This window comes from Leucopleurus acutus (assembly GCF_964270905.1).
Source record: "Leucopleurus acutus genome assembly, chromosome: 6".
Taxonomy (NCBI): domain Eukaryota; kingdom Metazoa; phylum Chordata; class Mammalia; order Artiodactyla; family Delphinidae; genus Leucopleurus; species Leucopleurus acutus.
In genome coordinates, this window is record NC_139149.1 from 64,158,825 (window position 1) to 64,182,372 (window position 23,548).

The 23,548-nt window shown below is 39.8% G+C and overlaps 1 protein-coding gene across 5 annotated transcripts in view; it reads left to right on the forward strand.

The window, feature by feature from the left end:
• Positions 1–946: 946 nt before the first annotated feature.
• Positions 947–23,548, forward strand: part of OSBPL6 (oxysterol binding protein like 6) — a 92,182-nt gene continuing 69,580 nt past the window's right edge. For all 5 annotated transcript variants that reach the window (XM_082841164.1, XM_082841165.1, XM_082841167.1 and 2 more), the window contains exon 1: positions 947–1,167. In XM_082841164.1, the coding sequence (XP_082697290.1) occupies positions 1,066–1,167 (102 nt within the window). In that variant the 5' untranslated portion in view covers positions 947–1,065. The remainder of the gene's footprint in view (positions 1,168–23,548) is intronic.

Consider the following 23,548-nt stretch of genomic DNA (forward strand, 5'->3'; position numbering starts at 1 on the left):
TATTATGATTAAGATTGGGCCTGGAACTTAGCCTTCCACCTTCTTAGAAGAGGACAAGTTCACTTTAGTTGTCAGTGTTTTGGGACACAGATTGTTGTGTAAGCTTTTCATCTTACACTATCATGCTTACCTTTAAAAAAAATTTTTTTCTAGCAACCTGTGTTGCCAATTGAACAATGCTTCTCTTGGGGACAAGTTTTTAGCTCTATTAGTTACAATGCAGACTTTCCTTATGTAAATCCAAATGAAAAATGAAATGGTTCTTGGCTGTGGATAAGTGAAGCAACTCCATCATTACCCCAGTCCTGGGACATGCCTGTCAGTCTGTAGATACTTGTGAGCCTGCTGGTTGCTGCGAGTCATATGTAGGTATGCTGTGGTCTTGAAGTACAGATAACAGTACATATGTGTATTCCTTGATCCTTCCCAAATGCTGGATCATACGATGCATAAAGTACATCAGCTCTTTTGCCTTTTGTCACTGACTGCTTTTTGTCAGATTTAACCATCACATGCCTGACATGACTGAACTAAACTGATGACAAACATGGATGGAGCTCTTATTATAATCCACTCAGCAGGGCAAATTAAATTTCAAGGGAAGAAACTGATATACTTTGGCATGAGGGTCCAGAACATAGCATTGTAATCTGCTTTAAAACAACAATACAAGGGAAGAATATCACTTTAACGTGTGGTTTCTTCCTGTTTTCCATGTTGACAAACTTTTGTTACATACTAATCCTTTCATCCTCTACCTTAAAATCTAGAAGAAGAAATAGTATTTTGTAATGTGTCAGAGTTCTCCCTCTCACCTTTTAGTACTGTTGCCTAGAAAAAATGATTTTTAATTTAAGGATTTTTAAATCATTCACATGAGGTTTTATTGTTTGTTCATTTTGCTTTTAGGTGTTTTGGACACCCTCAATATTTGCCTCAGCTTTTCTAATCAAACCTGATTCATGAAATGGACTAAAGCTGAAAAATCATCTGCTTCTTTGTCTGTGAATTGGAGACACGATTGGGATGGTCTTCAGTGCATACAACTAGATTCAAACTGCAGCTATGAGTTCAGATGAGAAGGGCATATCCCCTGCTCATAGAACATCCACCCCCACCCATAGAAGTGCCTCCTCTTCGGCATCCTCTCAAAGGGACAGTAGGCAGGTAAGATAACAGTGTAAAGTGCATTTTGTTATTTTATGCAACTATAGTACCATTAGGATATGATGGGATTGCTAATTAAGTCTGAAATTTTTGCTGCGAAGATTTTTATTCCACAGGAAAACTCTCTGTTTTCTGTAGATCTACCTGATGTTGTCATGAAGATCCTGCTCTAGCTTTTCTGTGATTTAGAATCCTTTTTCAGAGTACAAACTACAGGAAGGGTAGCTAAGTGAAGCCCTGCAGTGTTCTCCTCACATCTGTACCTGGAGGCAAGAGGCAGCTTCTGGAACATGAATGTTCTGTTCTTCCTTCCTCATTCATGGAGGTGGAAAGGGATCTGAACAGTCTTCCTCCAAGTCTCTCACTGGTCTGCCAAGCCCTAACTTCTGTTTGGAGTTTCATGGAATCTGCTAACAGTCAGATTCAGGAATCAGGTTACAAATAAAATTGTAGAATCAGGGAATTAAGAGAATTAAAATCAATAGAGGAAATAAATTATTGGTGCTTAATTATCCCATTGAGCCCATTCTGTAAATTATTTTTGTTTACACAGTTACTTTATTACTACTTCAGTGCCTATTCTACAGGCAAGGTTGTATGGGGATTAGGCATGTGAATTCTCTTCATTGTCAAAACAGGTGATTGTTTTGCCCAGCACTTGTCTGAATATTATCATTTGCCATTGTAATATTGAGAAAAATTTCTTGTGTAACTGGAAATGCACAATAAGCAGAGGTTAACTTTTCATGAAAACTTTCCTTTTGGGGGACATTTAATTAGTGAACATTCTTGAAGCGTTTTCCCCCCCCCCATTTTATTTTATTTTATTTTATTTATTTTTTAACATCTTTATTGGAGTATAATTGCTTTACAATGGTGTGTTAGTTTCTGCCGTACAACAAAGTGAGTCAGTTATATTTATACATATATTCCCACATCCCCTCCCTCTTGCATCTCCCTCCCACCCTCCCTATCCCACCCCTCTAGGTGGTCACAAAGCACCGAGCTGATCTCCCTGTGCTATGCAGCTGCTTCCCACTAGCTATCTATTTTACATTTGGTAGTGTATATATGTCCATGCCACTCTCTCACTTCATCCCAGCGTACCTTACCCTTCCCCCTCCCCATTTCCTCAACTCCATTCTCTACATGTGCATCTTTATTACTGTCCTGCCCCTAGGTTCCTCAGAACCTTTTTTTTTTTTTTTTGATTCCATATACGTGTTAGCATGTGGTATTTGTTTCTCTCTTTCTGACTTACTTCACTCTGTATGATAGACTCTAGGTCCATCCACCTCACTACAAATAACTCAATTTTGTTTCTTTTTATAGCTGAGTAATATTCCATTGTATATATGTGCCACATCTTCTTTATCCATTCATCTGTCGATGGACACTTATGTTGCTTCCATGTCCTGGCTATTGTAAATAGTGCTACAGTGAACATTGTTGTACATGTCTCTTTTTGAATTATTGTTATCTCGGGGTATATGCCCAGTAGTGGGATTGCTGGGTCATATGGTAGTTCTATTTTAGTTTTTTATGTTCTCCATAGTGGCTGTATCAATTTACATTCCCACCAACAGTGCAAGAGGTTACCCTTTTCTCCACACCCTCTCCAGCATTTATTGTTTGTAGATTTTTTGATGATGGCCATTCTGACCGGTGTGAGGTGATACCTTGTACTTTTGATTTAAATTTCCCTAATGATTAGTAATTTTGAGCATCCTTTCATGTGTTTGCTGGCAATCTGTATATCTTCTTTGGAGAAATGTCTGTTTAGGTCTTCTGCCCATTTTTGGATTGGTTTGTTTGTTTTTTTGATATTGAGCTGCATGAGCTGCTTTTATATTTTACAGGTTAATCCTTTGTCAGTTGCTTCATTTGCAAATATTTTCTCCCATTCTAAGGGTTGTCTTTTTGTCTTGTTTATGGTTTCCTGTGCTAAACTTTTAAGTTTCATTAGGTCCCATTTGTTTATTTTTGGGCTTACTTCCATTTCTCTAGGAGGTGGGTCAAAAAGGATCTTGCTGTGATTTATGTAACAGACTGTTCTGCCTATGTTTTCCTCTAAGAGTTTTATAGTGCCTGGCCTTACATTTAGGTCTTTAATCCATTTTGAGTTTATTTGTGTGGATGGTGTTAGGGAGTGTTCTAATTTCATTCTTTTCGATGTAGCTGTCCAGTTTTCATAGCACCACTTATTGAAGAGGCTGTCTTTTCTCCATTGTATATTCTTGCCTCCTTTATCAAACACAGAGTGACCATATGTGCGTGGGTTTATCTCTGGGCTTTCTCTCCTGTTCCATTGATCTATATTTCTGTTTTTGTGCCCATACCATACTGTCTTGATTACAGTAGCTTTGTAGTATAGTTGGAAGTCAGGAAGCCTGATTCCTCCAGCTCTGTTTTTCTTTCTCAAGATGCTTTGGCTTTTCGGGGTCTTCTATGTTTCCATACAAATTGTGAAATTTTTTGTTCTAATTCTGTGAAAAATGCCATTGGTAGTTACACAGGGATTGCATTGAATCTGTAGATTGCTTTGGATAGTATAGTCATTTTCACAATGTTGATTCTTCCAATCCAAGAACATGGTATATCTCTCCATCAGTTTGTATCATCTTTAATTTCTTTCATCAGTATCTTATAGTTTTCTGCATACAGGTCTTTTGTCTCCTTAGGCAGGTTTATTCCTAGGTATTTTATTCTTTTTGTTGCAGTGGTAAATGGGAGTGTTTCCTTAATTTCTCTTTCAGATTTTTTACCATTGGTATATAGGAATGTAAGAGATTTCTGTGCATTAAAGTTGTATCCTGCTACTTTACCAGATTCATTGATTAGCTCTAGTAGTTTTCTGCTGGTATCTTTAGGATTCTCTGTGTATAGTATCATGTCATCTGCAAACAATGACAGTTTTAATTCTTTTCTGATTTGTATTCCTTTTATTTCTTTTTCTTTTCTGATTGCTGTGGCTGAAACTTCCAAAACTATGTTGAATGATAGCGGTGAGAGTGGACAACCTTGTCTTGTTCCTGATCTTAGAGGAAATGGTTTCAGATTTTCACCATTGAAAACGATGTTGGCTGTGCGTTTGTCATATAGGGCCTTTATTATGTTGACTTAGGTTCCCTCTTTGCCTACTTTCTGGAGAATTTTTATCATAAATGAGTGTTGAATTTTGTCAAAAGCTTTTTCTGTGTCTGTTGAGATTATCCTATGGTTTTTATCCTTCAGTTTGTTAATATGGTGTATCACATTGATTGATTTGCGTATCCTTGCATTCCTGGGATAAACTCCACTTGATCATGGTGTATGGTCCTTTTAATGTGCTGTTGGATTCTGTTTGCTGGTATTTTGTTGAGGATTTTTGCGTCTATGTTCATCAGTGATAGTGACCTTTAGTTTTCTTTTTTTGTGACATCTTTGTCTGGTTTTGGTATCAGTGTGATGGTGGCCTCGTCGAATGAGTTTGGGAGTGTTCCTCCCTCTGCTAGATTTTAGAAGAGTTTGAGAAGGATAGGTGTCAGCTCTTCTCTAAATGTATGATAGAATTCGCCGCTGAAGCTATCTGGTCCTGGGCTTTTGTTTGTTGGAAGATTTTTAATCACAGTTTCAATTTCAGTGCTTGTGATTGGTCTGTTTATATTTTCTATTTCTTCCTGGTTCAGTGTCGAAAGGTTGTGATTTTCTAAGAATTTGTCCATTTCTTCCAGGTCGTCCATTTTATTGGCATATAGGTGCTTGTAGTAATCTCTCATGATACTTTGTTTTTCTGCAGTGTCAGTTGTAACTTCTCCTTTTTCATCTCTAATTCTATTGATTTGAGTCCTCTCCCTTGTTTTCTTGATGAGTCTGGCTAATGGTTTATCAATTTTGTTTATCTTCTCAAAGAACCAGCTTTTACTTTTATTGATCTTTGCTATTGTTTCCTTTCTTTTTCATTTATTTCTGATCTGATCTTTATGATTTCTTTCCTTCTGCTAACTCTGGGGTTTTTTTTTTTCTTCTTTGTCTAATTGCTTTAGGTGTAAGGTTAGGTTGTTTATTTGAGATGTTTCTTGTTTCTTGAGGTAGGATTTTATTGCTATAAACTTCCCTCTTAGAACTGCTTTTGCTGCAGCCCATAGGTTTTGGGCCATTGTGTTTTCATTGTCATTTGTGTGTAGGTATTTTTTGATTTCCTCTTGGATTTCTTCAGTGATCTCTTGGTTATTTAGTAGCATATTGTTTAGTTTCCATGTCTTTGTATTTTTTACAGTTTTTTTCCCTGTAATTGATATCTAGTTTCATAGTGTGTGATCAGAAAAGATGCTTGATACGATTTCAATTTTCTTAAATTTACCAAGGCTTGATTTGTGACCCAAGATATGATCTATCCTGGAGGATGTTCCATAAGCACTTGAGAAGAAAGTGTTTTCTGTTGTTTTTGGATGGAATGTCCTATAAATATCAATTAAGTCCATCTTGTTTAATGTGTCATTTAAAGCTTGTGTTTCCTTCTTTTCATTTTGGATGATCTGTCCATTGGTGAAAGTGGGGTGTTAAAGTCCCCTACTATTATTGTGTTACTGTCGATTTCCCCTTTTATGGCTGTAGCATTTGCCTTATGTATTGAGGTGCTCCCATGTTGGGTGCATAAGTATTTATAATTGTTATATCTTCTTCTTGGATTGGTCCTTTGATCATTATGTAGTGTCCTTTGTCTCTTCTAATACTCTTTATTTTAAAGTCTATTTTGTCTGATATGAGAATTGCTACTCCAGTTTTTGTTTGATTTCCATTTGCATGGAATATCTTTTTCCATACCCTCACTTTCAGTCTGTATATGTCCCTAGGTCTGAATTGGGTCTCTTGTAGACGGCTTATGTCTGGGTATTGTTTTTGTATCCATTCAACCAGCCTGTGTCTTTTGGTTGTAGCATTTAATCCATCTACATTTAAGGTGATTATCAATATGTATGTTCCTGTTACCATTTTCTTAATTGTTTTGGGATTTTTTTTGTAGGTCTTTTCCTTCTCTTGAGTTTCCTGCCTAGAGAAGTTCCTTTAGCATTTGTTGTAAAGCTGGTTTGGTGGTGCTGAATTCTCTTAGTTTTTGATTGTCTGTAAAGGTTTTAATTTCTCTGTTGAATCTGAATGAGATCCTTGCTGGGTAGAGTAATCTTGGTTGTAGGTTTTTCCCTTTCATCACTTTCAATATGTCCTGCCACTCCCTCCTGGCTTGCAGAGTTTCTGCTGAAAGATCAGCTGTTAACCTTATGGGGATTCCCTTGTATGTTATTTGTTGCTTTTCCTTTGCTGCTTTTAATATTTTGTCTTTGTATTTAACTTTTGGTAGTTTGATTAGTATGTGTCTTGGCATGTTTCTCCTTGGATTTATCCTGTATGGGACTCTCTGTGCTTCCTGGACTTGATTGACTATTTCCTTTCCCATATTAGGGAAGTTTTCAACTATAATCTCTTCAAATATTTTCTCGGTCCCTTTCTTTTTCTCCTCTTCTTCTGGGACCCCTATAATTCTAATGTTGGTACATTTAATGTTGTCCCAGAGGTCTCTGAGACTGTCCCAATTCTTTTCATTCATTTTTCTTTATTCTGCTCTGCGGTAGTTATTTCCACTCTTTCATCTTCCAGGTCACTTATCCGTTCTTCTGCCTCAGTTATTCTGCTATTGATTCCTTCTAGAGAATTATTAATTTCATTTATTGTGTTGTTCTTCATAGTTTGTTTGCTCTTTAGTTCTTCTAGGTCCCTGTTAAACGTTTCTTGTATTTTCTCCATTCTATTTCCAAGGTTTTGGATCATCTTTACTATCATTACTGTGAATTCTTTGTCAGGTAGACTGCCTATTTCCTCTTCATTTGTTTGGTTCTGTTGGGTTTTTACCTTGCTCCTTCATCTGCTGCATATTTCTCATTTTGTTTAGCTTACTGTGTTCGGGGTCTCCTTTTCGCAGGCTGCAGGTTCGTAGTTCCTGTTGTTTTTGGTGTCCACCCCCAGTGGGTGAGGTTGGTTCAGTGGCTTGTGTAGGCTTCCTAGTGGAGGGGACTGGTGCCTGTGTTCTGGTGGGTGGGGCTGGATCTTGTCTTTATGGTGTGCAGGGCCACGTCCGGTGGTGTGTTTTGGGGTGTCTGTGAACTTAGTATGATTTTAGGCAGCCTCTCTGCTAATGGGTGGGGTTGTGTTCCTGTCTTGCTAGTTGTTTGGCATGGGGCATCCATTACTGGAGCTTGCTGGCCATTGGGTGGAGCTGGGTCTTAGCGCTGAGACGGAGATCTGTGGGAGAGCTCTTGCCGATTGACATTACGTGGGGCCGGGAGGTCTCTGTTGGTCCAATATTCTGAACTCGGCTTTCCCACCTCAGAGGCTCAGGCTTGACGCCAGACCAGAGCATCAAGACCCTGTCAGCCACACAGCTCAGAAGAAAAGGGAGAAAAAAAAGAAAAATAAATAAAAATTTAAAAATTAAATTAATAAAATAAAAAAATTGAAAAGTAATTTAAAAAAAGAAGAGAGCATCCAAACCAATAAACAAATCCACTAATGATAACAAGTGTAAAAAGTATACTAAGATAAACGTAAAAGTCAGAAAAAAATCAGTCACAGATAGCAAACCCCAAGTCTACAGTTGCTTCCAAAGTCCACCGCCTCAATTTTGGGATGATTTGTTCTCTGTCAGGTATTCTACAAATGTAGGTACATCAAGTTGACTATGGAGATTTAATCTGCTGCTCCTGAGGCTGCTGGGAGAGATTTCCCTTTCTCTTCTTTGTTCTCACAGCTCCTGGGGTTCAGCTTTGGATTTGGCCCCGCCTCTGCGTGTAGGTCGCCGGAGGGCGTCTTTTCCCCGCTCAGACAGGACGGGGTTAAAGGAGCAGTTGATTAGGGGCTCTGGCTCACTCAGGCCGGTGGAAAGGAGGGGTACGGAATGCGGGGCAAGCCTGCAGCGGCAGAGGCCAGCATAATGTTGCAACAGACTAAGCTGCGCCACGTGTTCTACTGGGGAAGTTGTCCCTGGATCACAGGACCCTGGCAGTGGCGGGCTACACAGGCTCCCGGGAGGGGAGGTGTGGATAGTGTCCTGTGCTTGCACACAGGCTTCTTGGTGGTCGTAGCAGCAGCGTTAGTGTTTCATGCCCGTCTCTGGTGTCTGAGCTGATAGCCGTAGCTTGCGCCCATCTCTGGAGCTCGTTTAGGCGGCACTCTGCCTTCTGTGGGCAAACAGGGAAGAAATCCCCTCTCCTCGTGCACCCTGAAACAATGGCCTTTTGTCTCTTAGGCAGGTCCAGACTTTTTCCCGGACTCCCTCCTGGCTAGCTGTGGTGCACTAGCCCCCTTCAGGCTGTATTCACACAGCCAACCCCAGTCCTCTCCCTGGGATCCAACCTCCGGAGCCTGAGCCTCAGCTCCCAGCCCCCACCTGCCCCGGCGGGTGAGCAGACAAGCCTCTTAGGCTGGTGAGTGCTGGTCGGCACCGATCCTCTGTGCGGGAATCTCTCCACTTTGCCCTCTGCACCCCTGTTGCTATGCTCTCCTCCGTGGCTCCGAAGCTTCCCCCCACCTACCCCTGGTCTCCGCCAGTGAGGGGGCTTCCTAGCGTGCAGAAACTTCCTCCTTCTCAGCTCCCTCCCACTGGTGCAGGTCCCGTCCCTATTCTTTTGTCTCTGTTTTTTCTTTTGCCCTACCCAGGTACGTGGGGAGTTTCTTGCCTTTTGGGAAGTCTGAGGTCTTCTGCCAGCGTTCAGTAGGTGTTCTGTAGGAGTTGTTCCACATGTAGATATATTTTTGATGTACTTGTGGGGAGGAAGGTGATCTCCACATCTTACTCCTCCACCATCTTGAAGGTCCCCCTCTCTTTCCCCCCATTTTATATGTTGAAAGTATATTGCCTAGTTTCTAGAAGTACACACATCAGTTATCTGATATTCCATAGTACAGACTTGGGTCTTGAGACAGCCAGTTCCTTGTGAGAATTCATTCTTTTAGATGGTGGGAATGCATTTCTGGGGGTGTTCCTTAAGGAACCCTCAGTCTACAAACCCTTTCAGAAGTCCCTCTCCTATTTCTAGCAAGAGATTGCAGGGGAATCTGTAAGAATGAGGGTTTCCTTGTGTGTATATCTTTCACAGATTCTAAAGCAGATATTTCTATCCTTGGGAATTTTTGACATTGGTGTTTTTGTTATAGAAATCAAAGAGGATATCTACATTATGTTCATTAGAAGCAGTTACACCATTAACTAAATCTGTGATTACACACAGCTATAATGTTTATTGCATTACATTTTTAGAGTTTAAAAAAATTAAGAGTACCATGAATGAAAACACATTTATGTTAAATTCCTACTGCATGCTGAGATGCTTTCTAAGTTTGCAGTTTTAATCTACCCTTCACTTGGCTCTCTGTCCTTTCTCGTTATGGCTTCTTCATTTTTCCCTTGCCCTGGGCATTTAAATTGAGAGACATTTTAAGCAGCATGGCCTTTCTGGCTGCTGAGGGAAGGAAGGGATGGACCCCATTCACCCTGGAGAATTATGGCAAATGGAAAAGACTGCTGACTGCTGCAGAAACATCTGTCATGCACTGTTGAGCGGCCGTTGCATCTGAGCTCTGGGGTGAGCGTGCTAAACAACAGGGAGGAACTGAGATCCTGGTCTGCCAGAGGACATGTAAAGGTGGAATGGGTGACTCCTGGCTGGCTTGTGGATGGAAAGTTTTATTACGGGAATAAAGGAGCACGTCTGCAAATTGATAATGAATTCTGGAAAAGTAAGAGACACTGTTCAAATGGTTATTATTCTTTAAGGAGAGAGTTTACTTTCATTCTTGTTTATCTCAGCAGGTGGAAACTCTCCCAAATACTTTCTCCTCTGGTTCCTTCCTGCCTCCTCTTTTGTGTCTGTTAATCCCCCTCAAGGGAGAGAAGAATAAAGAACAATTACAGTTCTTTTCTCTCCCTGTCTCATCACTTCTTAAAATCCAGTATTAACTTACGGAAATCAGAAACTCTGAGTGATCTTGGGATATAATATGGTGTGTATTTTAATGCATCTATTTTTGTGTGATGGCTGTTTTCATAGTGAAGGGACATAGAGAAAGTGATGAAGTAGTCTTCATTGAATGTTACAGTTCTCCTGATTTGACTGATATCTGTGTAGATGGTGCCAAATTGCAAAGTCCATCCCTGTTTCTCTCCTAAGTTGATCATATTGGTAAAGGATGTAGCACACAGCATATACCGTACAGTGGTACCTTACTGCAGCTTTCTTGCCTGTCCTTCCCAAGTTCTAGTCCTAGATCACTGATTACTTGATTGGGCATCTCTCCTTAGTTGTATATTTTTCACCTTAAATCGGTATGCTTAAACCAGTTTGCTATGAGGGTAATCATTCTCTCATGGACCCAGGGTCAAAGCCATTCCCTTCTTCTTTGCCTCTCCCACACTCAGTAGGTTAACAAGTCCTATTGATTATTTCCTCCTTCATAATATTGTAATTTCTTTCTAGTCCCACTGTCGGCTCCCCAGACCAGACTCTCATCACCTCAACCTGGGATCCTGCAGAGTGCTCTTGCCTCACTGGCTCCTTATGGCCTCCTGAGATCGAATTTCCTAAATCTGGCAGATTCACGCTAAAAATCCTTCAAAGAGGGCTTCCCTGGTGGCGCAGTGGTTGAGTGTCCGCCTGCCGATGCAGGGGCCACGGGTTCGTGCCCTGGTCCGGGAGGATCCCACATGCCGCGGAGCGGCTGGGCCCGTGAGCCATGGCCGCTGAACCTGCGCGTCCGGAGCCTGTGCTCCGCAATGGGAGAGACCACAACAGTGAGAGGCCCGCGTACCGCAAAAAAATATATATATATCCTTCAAAGACTTTCAGTTACCTACATGATTAAGGCCAGATTTCTTTACCTAGTATCCAGAGACCACCATGATCGGATCCAGCCTCAGTGTCCCATTTTCCTCCCAACCTGTACAGTCTTGTCTGCTTAATGGTTCCCAAAACTGCCTTATCTCCATCTCTGCCCTTGTCTTTCCTGCACTGAATTCCCACCACCCTCCTCTCAACCTGATACCTCCCTATGCTTCAAAGACCAGCTCATGTGACACTCTCAACTGGCCGCTCAAGCCCACGTTGAACTTTCCCTTCTCTAAACTTTATAGAACTTCTTGACAATATTTGACATTCATTATCTTGTTATGTACTGATCTCCTCAACTGTATTGTGAGCTCTTTTAAACAGACTACGCACTCTTAATTCTTCAGAGACAAGCCTTGCCCCTTAAATATTTTAATGTATCCTAGAGGTTATTTTTAAAGACCTGCAACAATATTAGTCTTGTCTTTTTATTACAGATTTTACATTCCAGGTTTATTTGTCCTCTCCCTTCTTCCTTCCTCATAGATAAGTAAAACAAAGAACATCTGTCAAGTGCATAGTAGTAATTGGCAGCCCTTCCTGTCACTAAATTATGTAGCCCAACAGGTGAAGGAGGGAGGGGAGATGGGAAATGAAGTGATTTGGTGCCCCTGTGATTTCACTGTTTTTTCACCAAGGAGAGGGTCAAGGCCCCACTTAGTATTTAACAAGTTGGAAGACTTTAGTAATTGCTCCATTCACACTTTATTCAAGTCTGGTATTAGATGTTAGAATATCTAACAAAATTGGCTGTGTGTGTGTGTGTGTGTATGTGTGTGTGTGTGTGTGTGTGTGTGATCAACTATGACTCTTAAACTGCAAGGTATATACTCCCTACAATTTTCAAAGAGGAAATAGGTTGCTTAGACATCTAGGACTTTTGCATAAACCAGCATTTCCCAAAGTATGTGCCAAGGAATGCTTGTCCCTTGAGATACTGCCTGAAAAGAGGGTCTGCTGTCAAGTAAATTGGAGAAATGCTGAACACAATCTTTTTTTGCAATTTTTTAAATTAATAAATTAAGGACACCGATAAATCCTGCAGTCAGAACTTGATTTAACTGAGCACTTCTTGAATTTGATAGATCATGGAACTTTTTTATTTCCCTAAGGTTTGGTTGTTGAAAATCCAGATTCTTCTTTCTATTTCAAAATGGGAAGGTAAAGGAACACGGGGCCCAGATTCCAAATGGCAACTAGACTGGGCTCAGGAGCAGCTTCCCCTTTAGATGGGGCATTTACTTTCTCATCAGCCACAGTCTCTACTTCTCCTTATTGTATTTCAATACTTCATGCTTCCTGCCTGGCCCTTGAAAGCATTTGAATTGACAAACCCTGATCCGGGGTGTCAGGAAGTCAGCCACAATAATATTTAAGTGACTAGGGGTGATCTCCACTTGAATGTTAAAAAGGCATCTCAAACTTAACATGTCCGGACTTCCCTGGTGGTGCAGTGGTTAAGAATCCACCTGCCAATGCAGGAGACATGGGTTCAATCCCTGGTCCAGGAAGATCCCACATGCTGTGGAGCAGCTAAGCCCGTGCGCCACAACTACTGAAGCCCGCACACTCTAGGGCCTGCGTGCCGCAACTACTGAGCTTGCGTGCTGCAATTAGAGCACATGCGCCTAGAGCCCGTACTCCACAACAAGAGACGCCACCGCAACGAGAAGCCCGCGCACCGCAACGAAGAGTAGCCCTCTGCTCACTGCAACTAGAGAAAGCCCGTGCGCAGCAATGAAGACCCAGCATGGCCAAAAATAAAAACAAACAAACAGCAACAACAACAACAACAAAACTTTAACATGTCCAAAACGGAACTCTTAATCTCACTCTCAAATCTACTCCTTCCCAGTCCCCCTTATCTCAGTAAACAGCAAATCTGTCCTTTCATTTGGTAAAGGCCAAAACCCTTACCAGGAGCCATCCTCGACTCCTCTCTTTTCCTCACACCCCACTTCCAGACCCTCAGCAAATCCTGTTGGTTCTGCCTTCAGGATGTCCTTGGAATCTGACCTCTGCTTCCCTCCTCCTCGCCCTCCACCCTGGTCTGAGCCACCTTATTTCTCACGCAAACTATGGCCATAGTCTTCTAACTGCTCTCTGTGCTTCTACCTTTGACCAACATACAGGTCATTTTTTACAAAGTAGTTAGAGTGATCCCTTTAAAACCTAAGTCAGGTCAAGCCTCTCACCTGCTCCAAGGTCTCCAGTGGTTTCCCATCTCTCCTGAAATATTTGAATTGCTGACCGTTGTCTACAATGTTATTCATAATCTGGATCTGCATATAGCTCTCTGGTCCCATCTCCTACCACGTTCCACTTCAGTTAGTTCTCCCCAGCATTTTCCTTCGATGTGCCAAGCAGGGTGCCACCTCAGGGCCTTTGCATTTTTGGCCCCCCTCAGACCAGCTCGCTTTTCTTCCAAGTATCCCCATGTGTGCTCACACATTTGAATCATTCTCCAAATGTACCCTTTTTGGGTAGCCTTCTCCTGCTCTCCCCTGTGTATCCACATCACTCACTGTACACTTACCTGCTTTTATTTGTCTTCAGAGCATTAACCACCACCTGACACGTTACATATTTATCTGTTTTTATTTGTATCCTCTTCCTCTATTCTGTATCACTGCTGTGTAAACTCCCTGGAAACAAGGGTTTTCTTTTGTTAATAATGTATCCCTAGCACCTCCTACAGTTCCTGGCATATGATATGGCTCAGAATATATTTGAATGAACAAATGAATGAGGATTTGGCATGGAGAGGAAGATTGTGGACCAGGTTCCAGAGGCCTTGGTAGCTGTGAAGGAACAATCATGCAGTTGGGAGATGATTAGTAGGACAGAAAGTAGTATAGTTGGGAATTCTGAGTCTCTCAAGAACAGTGGATTTTGAGAGTAGAAGAGGGATGGTCCAGAGGTGGCAGAAGGTACCAGGAGAGCACAGACCCTCCTGCTTGCTGCTGACAGTGATTGTGTGGTAGAGTAAATGACTTGAGGCTTATGAAGGCAGTGATATCAAACAGAAGCAAAGCATTGGGAGCATTCTGCACAGACGTTAAAAATATTGGTGGGGTGGGAGATAACTCTATTTTAAAACAAGAGTTGTTTCCAGTCTCTCATAGTACTTATTTTACAGTAACGTTATGTAATTGGCTAAGTTTATGGCCAGCTGACTGGATTTTATTTGTTTGTTTTGATAATTACCCTTATGATTACATATTTTAGAGAATTTTTACAATATACAAGACTGGGACCACCCTGTAGAGACAGTTTCAGTAGTTTGGGATCAGCCAAGGATCTACATTTTTTAAAGTAAGGCCCCTGCTTAGAACCAGTGATTATTTTTATTTGTGTCACTATCAAGTCATTTCAGAAAATCAGATACATTCCTCTAAGAACTTGGGATTTGGAACACATAATTACCAGGTGATAGTATCCATTACTAGAGTAAATTGTTACAGCTCTACCGGGTTAGACATTGTAAATGCTCAAGTGATTCAATCTTTTTGTTTAATGAAAAATCAAAGAAAAAAAAATACCAGCTATTCCTTCTAATGATTTAAAGTTTACAGGAGCTCAGAGATGATAAAATAAAGAACTTTTTAAGGAAAAAAAATATTATTAATCAGTCATAAGAAGCTGGTAGTTAATCTTCTTGCCAGTTGTTAATAAAATATATATTCAGTATTATGGTCAATCATTCCAACCTAATAGAAGATATCAATTACGTGGGTATCTAAAAATGTTTCCTATACATAATCAACAGTAATTAACAAAACCAACCTTGGCTCATTCAGTTAATGTCCTGACTGGTAACATGTGAAGGCTGGTAACATGTGAAGGCTGTCCCAAGCGGTGATTCAGTGAGACTCATGTAGCCATGGGCTGGTTTACCACCATATAACCACCCAGTTCTGATATCAGCAGCATCTGCTATTTTTGCAGTGTTCATTATTAGTGAAGAAGGTATCTAGAAAACCAGAAAGTAAAAATGTTCCTCATCAGTGACTATACTTCATGTACAGGGTTTTCATAACAAGTTTTCTTCTTGGGCAAACAGACAAACAGATATAAAAATATCCCCAGCATATGTGTGAACTGACTTGGAATATTTTTCTTCCAATTGAACCTCTGAAGCATCTTCTTCAAATAGCTTTGCTAAATGAAATAACCAAATTACTGCTTTGAAATACAGTATCTTTATTTTCTGAATATGAAACCTATTTCCATCTTTGGGTTGTGAAAAATATAATGATCCTCAAACAAAAATTCTCTCATTTCCGGAGAGAAGAATTCAAGCATTCTTGATTTATACCTAACCTCCAGTTTAAATCATCTTCAGTCTTATCAGTGAAGAGGAATATAATTTGAAATCTGCCAGTATCTAAATAGAAAAATCGTAGAATTCAGTGGATCCAGGGATTTGCCGGGTGACCCTGGGACCTAGCTCTCAGTTCAGAGAGAAGTACTAACCTAACATGAAAATCTGCAGTGTCCTCACCATAGTGATGCTGGTAAATAAAGCCCGTGGGGCTAGGTATGTTTAAATTCCTGACTTGCTTCCAATTTAGGCTTTTGGGGATTCCATTCATCCCAAGGAACCTAACTTTTAGGACTGACGACCAGTGTCGATAGGAAAATAATATCCGCTTGCAGAAACTCACACTATGACCAACTTCTGTGACTTAGGTACATTTTGTAAATTGGGTGTTCTGAAAAGTCTAAATATTAGGAAAAGTTCATGAATAATAGAGCAACACCAGCAACAGCTGACATCTCACGAGTTCTCACTGTGGAAGGTTGAGCTACCATCACCTTTTTCAGAAAACTAAACTGGCATAAAGTGGTGAAATATCTTGGCCACAGCTAATGAACAGCTAAGACAGGGTTTGCTCCCTGGAAGCCTGATTCTGCACCCCTTTTCTTGACCACTTCACTATTTGCTCTGTGGTAGGGCTTGACAAGCTGGAATGTCTAGGGGAAAGGCCTTCTGTACTTGTCTAAGTGAACTTCGTAAGGCAGCATTTGTCAGTTATTTTTGAGTTACGCATTTCCTCCTCATTTTTTTTTTCACTCAGCAATAACAGTGATTTTTCACATCCTCATTGGCCTGGGAAGCAATAGACCAGAAGGTACATAGACGAAAATGTTAATAATTATTGTGAAGTACTGGTATCAAAGGTGAATTTTATGTTCTTTGTGCATTCCTGAATTTTACATTTTCTGTACTTTCACTACATGTATTGCTTTTGGAGTGAGAAATTCTGATCATTTATTTGTTTACTGAAAACTGCAATTAACCTTTTCCATGAAACAAAATGAGCAGCCCCACAGATTTCTTGCTCTCCCCACCATTTGGATATTGCTGCCCCTTCTGCTTGGTGTTTACAGTAGGTGTTCAGTCCATGTCAAATGTGCTGCAATTGAGACCACTGGAAGGAAATTTGCCACCTGGCACTCACGCTCATTACCCACAAGTGATTTAGAACTCAACATTATCTGAGAAAGAATCTGTTCACTGCTTGCCCTGGTGTGTTTGCCAGAACACTTTGGCTCTCTTGGCCTGCCTTAGTTTCTCACTTAAGAAGTTATCTTGGGCTTCCCTGGTGGCGCAGTGGTTGAGAGTCCGCCTGCCGATGCAGGGGACACGGGTTCGTGCCCCGGTCCGGGAAGATCCCACATGCCGCGGAGCGGCTGGGCCCGTGAGCCATGGCCGCTGAGCCTGCGCGTCCGGAGCCTGTGCTCCGCAATGGGAGAGGCCACAGCAGTGAGAGGCCCGCGTACCGCAAAAAAAAAAAAAAAAAAAAAAAAAAGAAGTTATCTTATTACCTTGAGCTGGCTGGTTTGGGTCAGCATGTTTATAGCAGCAAGGTTGTGAACCCCAGAGGGTCTCATTCGTAGGTTGTTGACGAGGTCTGGGAATCTGTTGTTTATAGAAGCTTCCGCAGGAGACTGTTATTCACCCAGGTTTGGACATCATTGCTCTTACAGAGTACATTTTCAGGTGTTTCATTAGGACTATAAAAACATCACCCCAAAGGACCATAAGTTTACAAAACTGCTTTATTTATTTATTTATTTATTTGCAGTACGCGGGCCTCTCACTGTTGTGGCCTCTCCCTTTGCGGACTCCCAACCACTGTGCCACCAGGGAAGCCCGAGAGTTATTATTAAGGCAATTCTGCCGTCTTTCAGTGAGAGTAAGATAACTGTTACTATAGAGAAAGTAGTAGAATTACTACTTCTTCAGTCATGGCCTTCTGGCTTCGGTGATTTTAATATTTTATGCTATTCCAAAAATAATAAAAGTAATTCCTTGAAGGACATTATTAAGAAGGCAGCAGGCAAGTCCGTGCACCACTTTTGCTGTAGACATTCAGAGGGATGCAGAATGTGCATTGCCATCCGCTGCTGTTGCTTTCCCACTGGCAGGTATCTAGGGCATCTGTCTCTACTCACTTTGTCAGCTTTCTCTGTAAATTCCGATGCTCTGGTCATGACGTGGTGCTAACTATGGTTGCTAGATTGACCAAGTAACATAATGGCCATGTCAGGTACGGATTCTTTGCTTTCAAAAGGGTACTCAGGTGTGGTACACCTGCAGGGTGTTTGAACACATCTTTCTGTGGAAATAAGAATGCACAGTATTCCTGAACATTTATTCTTACAGCATTTATAACTGAGCTGTTAGCTACCATTTATGGAATGCCTGCTGTGTGCCAGCATGTAGGCAGCACTGTCCATACACTGGGTGCCAACTCAGTGACTTGCAATGTTTTCCAAGCTAGACATTAACATCCCCATTTTACAGATGGAAAACATGGAGGCTGAGAAAGGTTCATGATCTGCCCAAGGCACATGGTAAATAGCAGCATGGGGGTTGGTATGCTTGTCTGTGTGACTGCAAAACTCATGTTGTTTTCTCTGCGTCAGACACTGCATTCCTGAAGTAAAAGCTAGCTGGCTTGCTCTTAGTTTTTGCAACTTGGAAACAAACCTCAAGGTTGTACCATATTTAAGAGTGCTGTAGCCTTTTTTGTTTGTTTGTTTTACTCATTTCTGCCCCTCTGTTTCCATGAAAGGTTGTGGTAGATGTGTTCAGTTAGTCTTGAGGTTAAACACTACTTGAAATTGCTGTGATTTTTTGTCGTCTAACATTAGCTTTAACTTTAGTAGAGGGCAGTATTTAAAAGCTTGGAGTCCAGAGGAGAATCTTGATTTCCATTCCAACTCCAATACTTATTGACTCTGTGTCATTAACCTTACTGTGCCTCTCTCTGTTCAGTCAGCCATAAAATAAATTTAATAGTAATTAGTTAAAGGCTTTTTATGAAGACAGAATGAAATAATCCATGGAAAGCATAGAGACGGATATAGGAAGCACTAAATATTAACTCTCACCACTGTCATCATCATCAACACTATAAAGGTTACTAGTATCACTGAAATAGTGTTGCTATGTCAGAATTAGGTAGAACTAGAAGAGAGACAAGCCTAACAGCCAGAAGCTTGAATAAGAAAATACTTTAGAAGTTTATAAATCATTTTGGATATTTTTCTTTGAAAACATTTTATGTAATTCATGAATAGAAAAATAGCTTAGATAAAATAATGAGACGAACAATTTCAAAGGAGTTAACATTCAGAGAGTAATGGTCCAGTTCTCCTTATTACATCTTAAATTTGTACGAAAAGTGAGACTGTACAGAGGTTGGTAGCCACAACCTAAAATATTTCCAGCAGTTCTCTTACATCTTTAAAATGAAATTAAAGTAAACGACAGGCTGGACAAACCAAGAGACTCATTCAGCAGTTCTGTGGACTTTCATTTTGAGAGTCACGTTTCTCTCTGCGGGAGTCGCAACTAAACCGTTCAGCTATTGTTAAATGCCTCATTGTCTGTTTACCCACATCTTTGACACCAGGTAAACCAGACTTTAGTCATGTTGGCAGATTTCCGCTTGCTGCCGAGGAGGTATTGAGATCAGTGGATGCTACCTGGGGAACAAACTTTTACCAAATTAAAGAGCTGCAGTGAAGTATGTGTGCTAGACTCCTGGTTTTAAGCTAAGTGTGCATCAGTTCTCTCTGAGCAGGGGGAACAAAGGATGGGTGAGTACTTCCACCTTCTCTGTGTGTTCTTAGTTCCTTAAAAAACTGATCTGGAATGAACCTAAGTTCATCAGTTGTCACAAATGGTACCACTCTGGTCGGAGGTGTTGATAATGGCGGAGAGCTATGCATGCGTGGGGGCAAAGGGTATATGGAACATCTCTGTACCTTCTCTTAGTTTTGTTGTGGAGTTAAAACTGCTCAAGGGAAAAAAAAAAAGTCTTAAAGAAAAAACACTGACCTGGAAATTAAGTTGTAACTTTAGTATTTGAAAGAAAACTTGATTTTAAAAGAATAATTAACAGGTTTATGTAACCCTTTAGTTAACCTGCTTATATAATATGTATAACACCTTGAAGGTACGTGGCATGTGTTTCCAAGTCACCATGAAAGAATATGAAAATAGCCAGCTTGTGAACAAAAGTCCAAAGAAGTACAGCACAAATTTTGATATTAAAGGAAACGTTATGAAGATTTAATTTGTAACTGAAGATGTTGCCACATTATATTTTTTTTGTGTTCTCCATTGACCAGTCACAGCTTCAAATCTAATAAACAAGAGCTCTGTGATTAATTCACCAGATGTTCCTATTTTAAAAGTCCTTATTTTAAAATGTTTTCAAAAGTTCTATTCTATTGGAGCTGTGATTTTGATATTTCCAAGATGAAGCTAGAAGGCAGTTTTATACCTGATCTTGTGTTAATGATTGCTGAGGGACTGTTCTCTACAAATTAATCAGAGAGCACTGAAAAATTCTAGAAATTGACTGGCTATGGTATGCAGGGCCTTGTGCTAGGGGTAAAGGGAGTGGGATACCAAGGTGAAGATGGGCTGGTTCTTACTTTCATGGAGCATCCAGTTGAACTAGAATCCAAGACTGAGTATGACAGATTTGGAAACTGTCTTCTTCATATCTGCAATTTTAAAAAGTAGCATTCAAGTACTTGTATATTTCATTAAAAATAATGAGTGGTTGTGTATGTAATTACAAAACTTCAGGGATATACTTTTGGCTCTTATTTAAAAACCATGAGTTTGAAGCCAATTCTTAAGGTAGTGGATTAATTTTTTATTATTGGATAGATGATACGTTCGAATAATATACAAATATACAATATACTGCACAAGTTTGTGTAAGAGCTTTTGGCTTCTTATCATTTTGAAAATTAAATGAAATAGCTTATTTTTTGAAGCTAGTTACATTTATAATAATAGGTATCAGCTGGTAGTTTTATAAATCATGCTTTACTTTTTCAGTAAAATATATATATATATTTGTGGTAATAAAAATATTCATGTACTTACTGTATCTTAGGAAACATTTTTATAATTCTCTGTTCCTTGGAAAATCAACAAAATTTGGGGTTTGGATTGTTCATTCAGTTTACGTGTGTACTATATTATAAATGTTTGAAATGAATGAACCTCTTACTTTTCTTCCCTAATATGAACTTTTGTAAAATCGGGTGGAGAAAAGACTAATGTTGTGTTTCTTGTGACAGGTACTGCAGTAGGTATTTTACAGATGCTGTCCTGGTTTGTTTGGTCACTAACCCTTCTGACCCACAAAATCCCAGCAACATTTTAAGTATCCCCAGGTCTCTATATAGAGACAAAACTCATTTTTTATCACACTTTAAATACCCTAAATTGATTTCTGTTTCTGTGGCTTGATTTGTAAATTAGGCGATTTACTTTCTTTCACCTGGCTAAGTTCCTGAGTTAATCCTTTATTTCTTGCCTGCATAGTTGCTAAGGTCAAGTTTGTTTCCAAGTTTTGCATTTCTTACCATGTTTATTTGTTGGGGGGAGGGGGAAGCCGGAAGCAATGTTATGTGTATTTTATTGCCTAGCCATCTGCAAGTGTGAAGATAGAGAAGGATCCTTATGTTATGTACCCTCTGAAAAACTCCACTATACATTAGTGAGAGAATGAGAGTGAAAAAGGCAGATAACATCTTGGTATTGTTATAAAAACAATTTTCACCTTGCACATGCCCTGAAAGGGCCCTGGGGACCTCCAGGGTTCATGGACAACCTTTTGAGAAGCACTGCTGCAGAAGCTAGAGGGGTGGGGAGAGTAACAGTGGGGTGGGAACTTTGACTTCTTTTATATATTTCTATGCTGTACTTGAATTTTTTATAATGAGCATATATTACTTTTGTCATTTTTAAACACAAAAAAGAAAGTGAAGGGGTGTGAGGGGAGATGATTACATCCTAGAAAGTAATACAATTTTTGCTTCAACAACAATTCTCATTTTAGTTCCTAATTATATGATCTCAGAATAAATCTAAATTTCATATTCAGCTGCTATGTTTTAAATAGGATCCCATACAGAATATTAACATGAACAAGTAAATAATGCAAGTCCCAGGTCATTTGTTCCCATTGTCTTTTTTTTTTTTATTGGAGTATAATTGCTTTACAATGTTGTGTTAGGTTCTACTGTACAGCAAAGTGAATCAGCTATATGTATACATATATCCCGTCTTTTTTGGATTTCCTTCCCATTTAGGTCACCACAGAGCACTGAGTAGAGTTCCCTGTGCTATACAGTAGATTCTTACTAGTTATCTATTTTATACATAGTATCGATAGTGTATATATGTCAATCCCAATCTCCCAATTCATCCCACCCCCTCCTTTCCCCCTTGGTATCCATACGTTTGTTCTCTATGTCTGTGTCTCTGTTTCTGCTTTGTAAATAAGATCATCTATACCAATTTTTTTAGATTCCACATAGATGTGTTAATATATGATATTTGTTTTTCTCTTTCTGACTTACTTCACTCTGTATGACAGTCTCGAGGTCCATCCCCATTTCTACAAATGACCCAATTTTGTTCCTTTTTATGGCTGAGTAATATTCCATTGTATATATGTACCACATCATTCAGAGTAATAATAGTAAAGATGATCCAAAATCTCAGAAATAGAATGGAGAAAATACAAGAAACATTTAACAAGAACCTAGAAGAACTAAAGAACAAACAGTGATGAACAACACAATAACTGAAATTAAAAATACACTAGAAGGAATCAGTAGCAGAATAACTGAGGCAGAAGAACGGATAAGTGAGCTGGAAGATAGAATGGTGGAAATAACTGCCGCAGAGCAGAATAAAGAAAAAAGAATGAAAAGAGTTGAGGACAGGGGACTTCCCTGGTGGTCCAGTGGTTAAGAATCCACCTTCCAGTGCAGGGGACTAGGGTTCAGTCCCTGGTCAGGGAACTAAGATCCCACATGCCACGGGGCAGCTAAGCCTGTGCGCCACAACTGCTGAGCCCAGAGCCACAATGAAGGATCCCACATGCCGCAACAAAGTTCCCGTGTGCCTCAACTAGGACCCAACAGAGCTAAATAAATACATAAAATAAATATTTTTAAAAAGAAAAGAATTGCGGACAGTCTCAGAGACCTCTGAGACAACATTAAACGCACCAACATTCAAATGATAGGGGTCCCGTTGTCTGTTAAAGATCTGAACACACACTCCCTGTTTTTCTCTCTGTAGTATGCCTTTGCTTCTGACTCTCCCACAAAAGGCGCTGGCGCTGAGTATGTCGATGCTCAGTCCCTTGTATCATTTTTCCCTGTTAATTCAAGTGAACCTGGGAATGGAAAGAGCAGAGTCCCATTTAATGCTTAAATCGTCCTTGGACACTTCAGCTGTCAGATTAGGAATTCTCGCTCTCCCTGCCCAACTTTGTATTTGGCCCCAAAATATCTGTTCTTATTTCTTCTGCTTCCTCACAAGTTGGAGAAATAGGAGCAATTCCTAAATCTTTCACTTCAGTTATCCTCTTTCTAATAAATGACTTAAAAAAGCATTCAGGTAGGATTTTAAAAATTTATGATCGGACTTCTTGTTTTCAAGGTAACAGAAATAACCAAAAGCTTGAAAACCTAAAGAAATTAGAATAATTTGGCTCAGGTCAAAGTGTAATTTTCTTTATGAAAAAAGCAAACATTAATCTGATAGTTCTCCAGTGAGATACTAAAAAGAGACCTTAATAAGTAATAAAATCCAACTTTGTCTATTGAAACAATGAAATGTTATAACTAGAGGAAAAATGTTACATTTTCAGCCTATATCTAAATATTAACTCCATTGAATTATTCCTTTAATGTCTTTCAGATTTATCCCTTCATATAAAGTGCTTAATTTTTTCCAAATATAAAGTAATGTGTATTTTTTGCACTAAAAAATTAGAAAAAAAATTAAGAAAAAATTAAAAATCATCTATAATCCCACCACCTCTATACAGCTACTGTTAACATTCTGAAATATATTTTGATTATATGTTTAACATCATCATATTTTACATACTCCTTATAGCCTTATT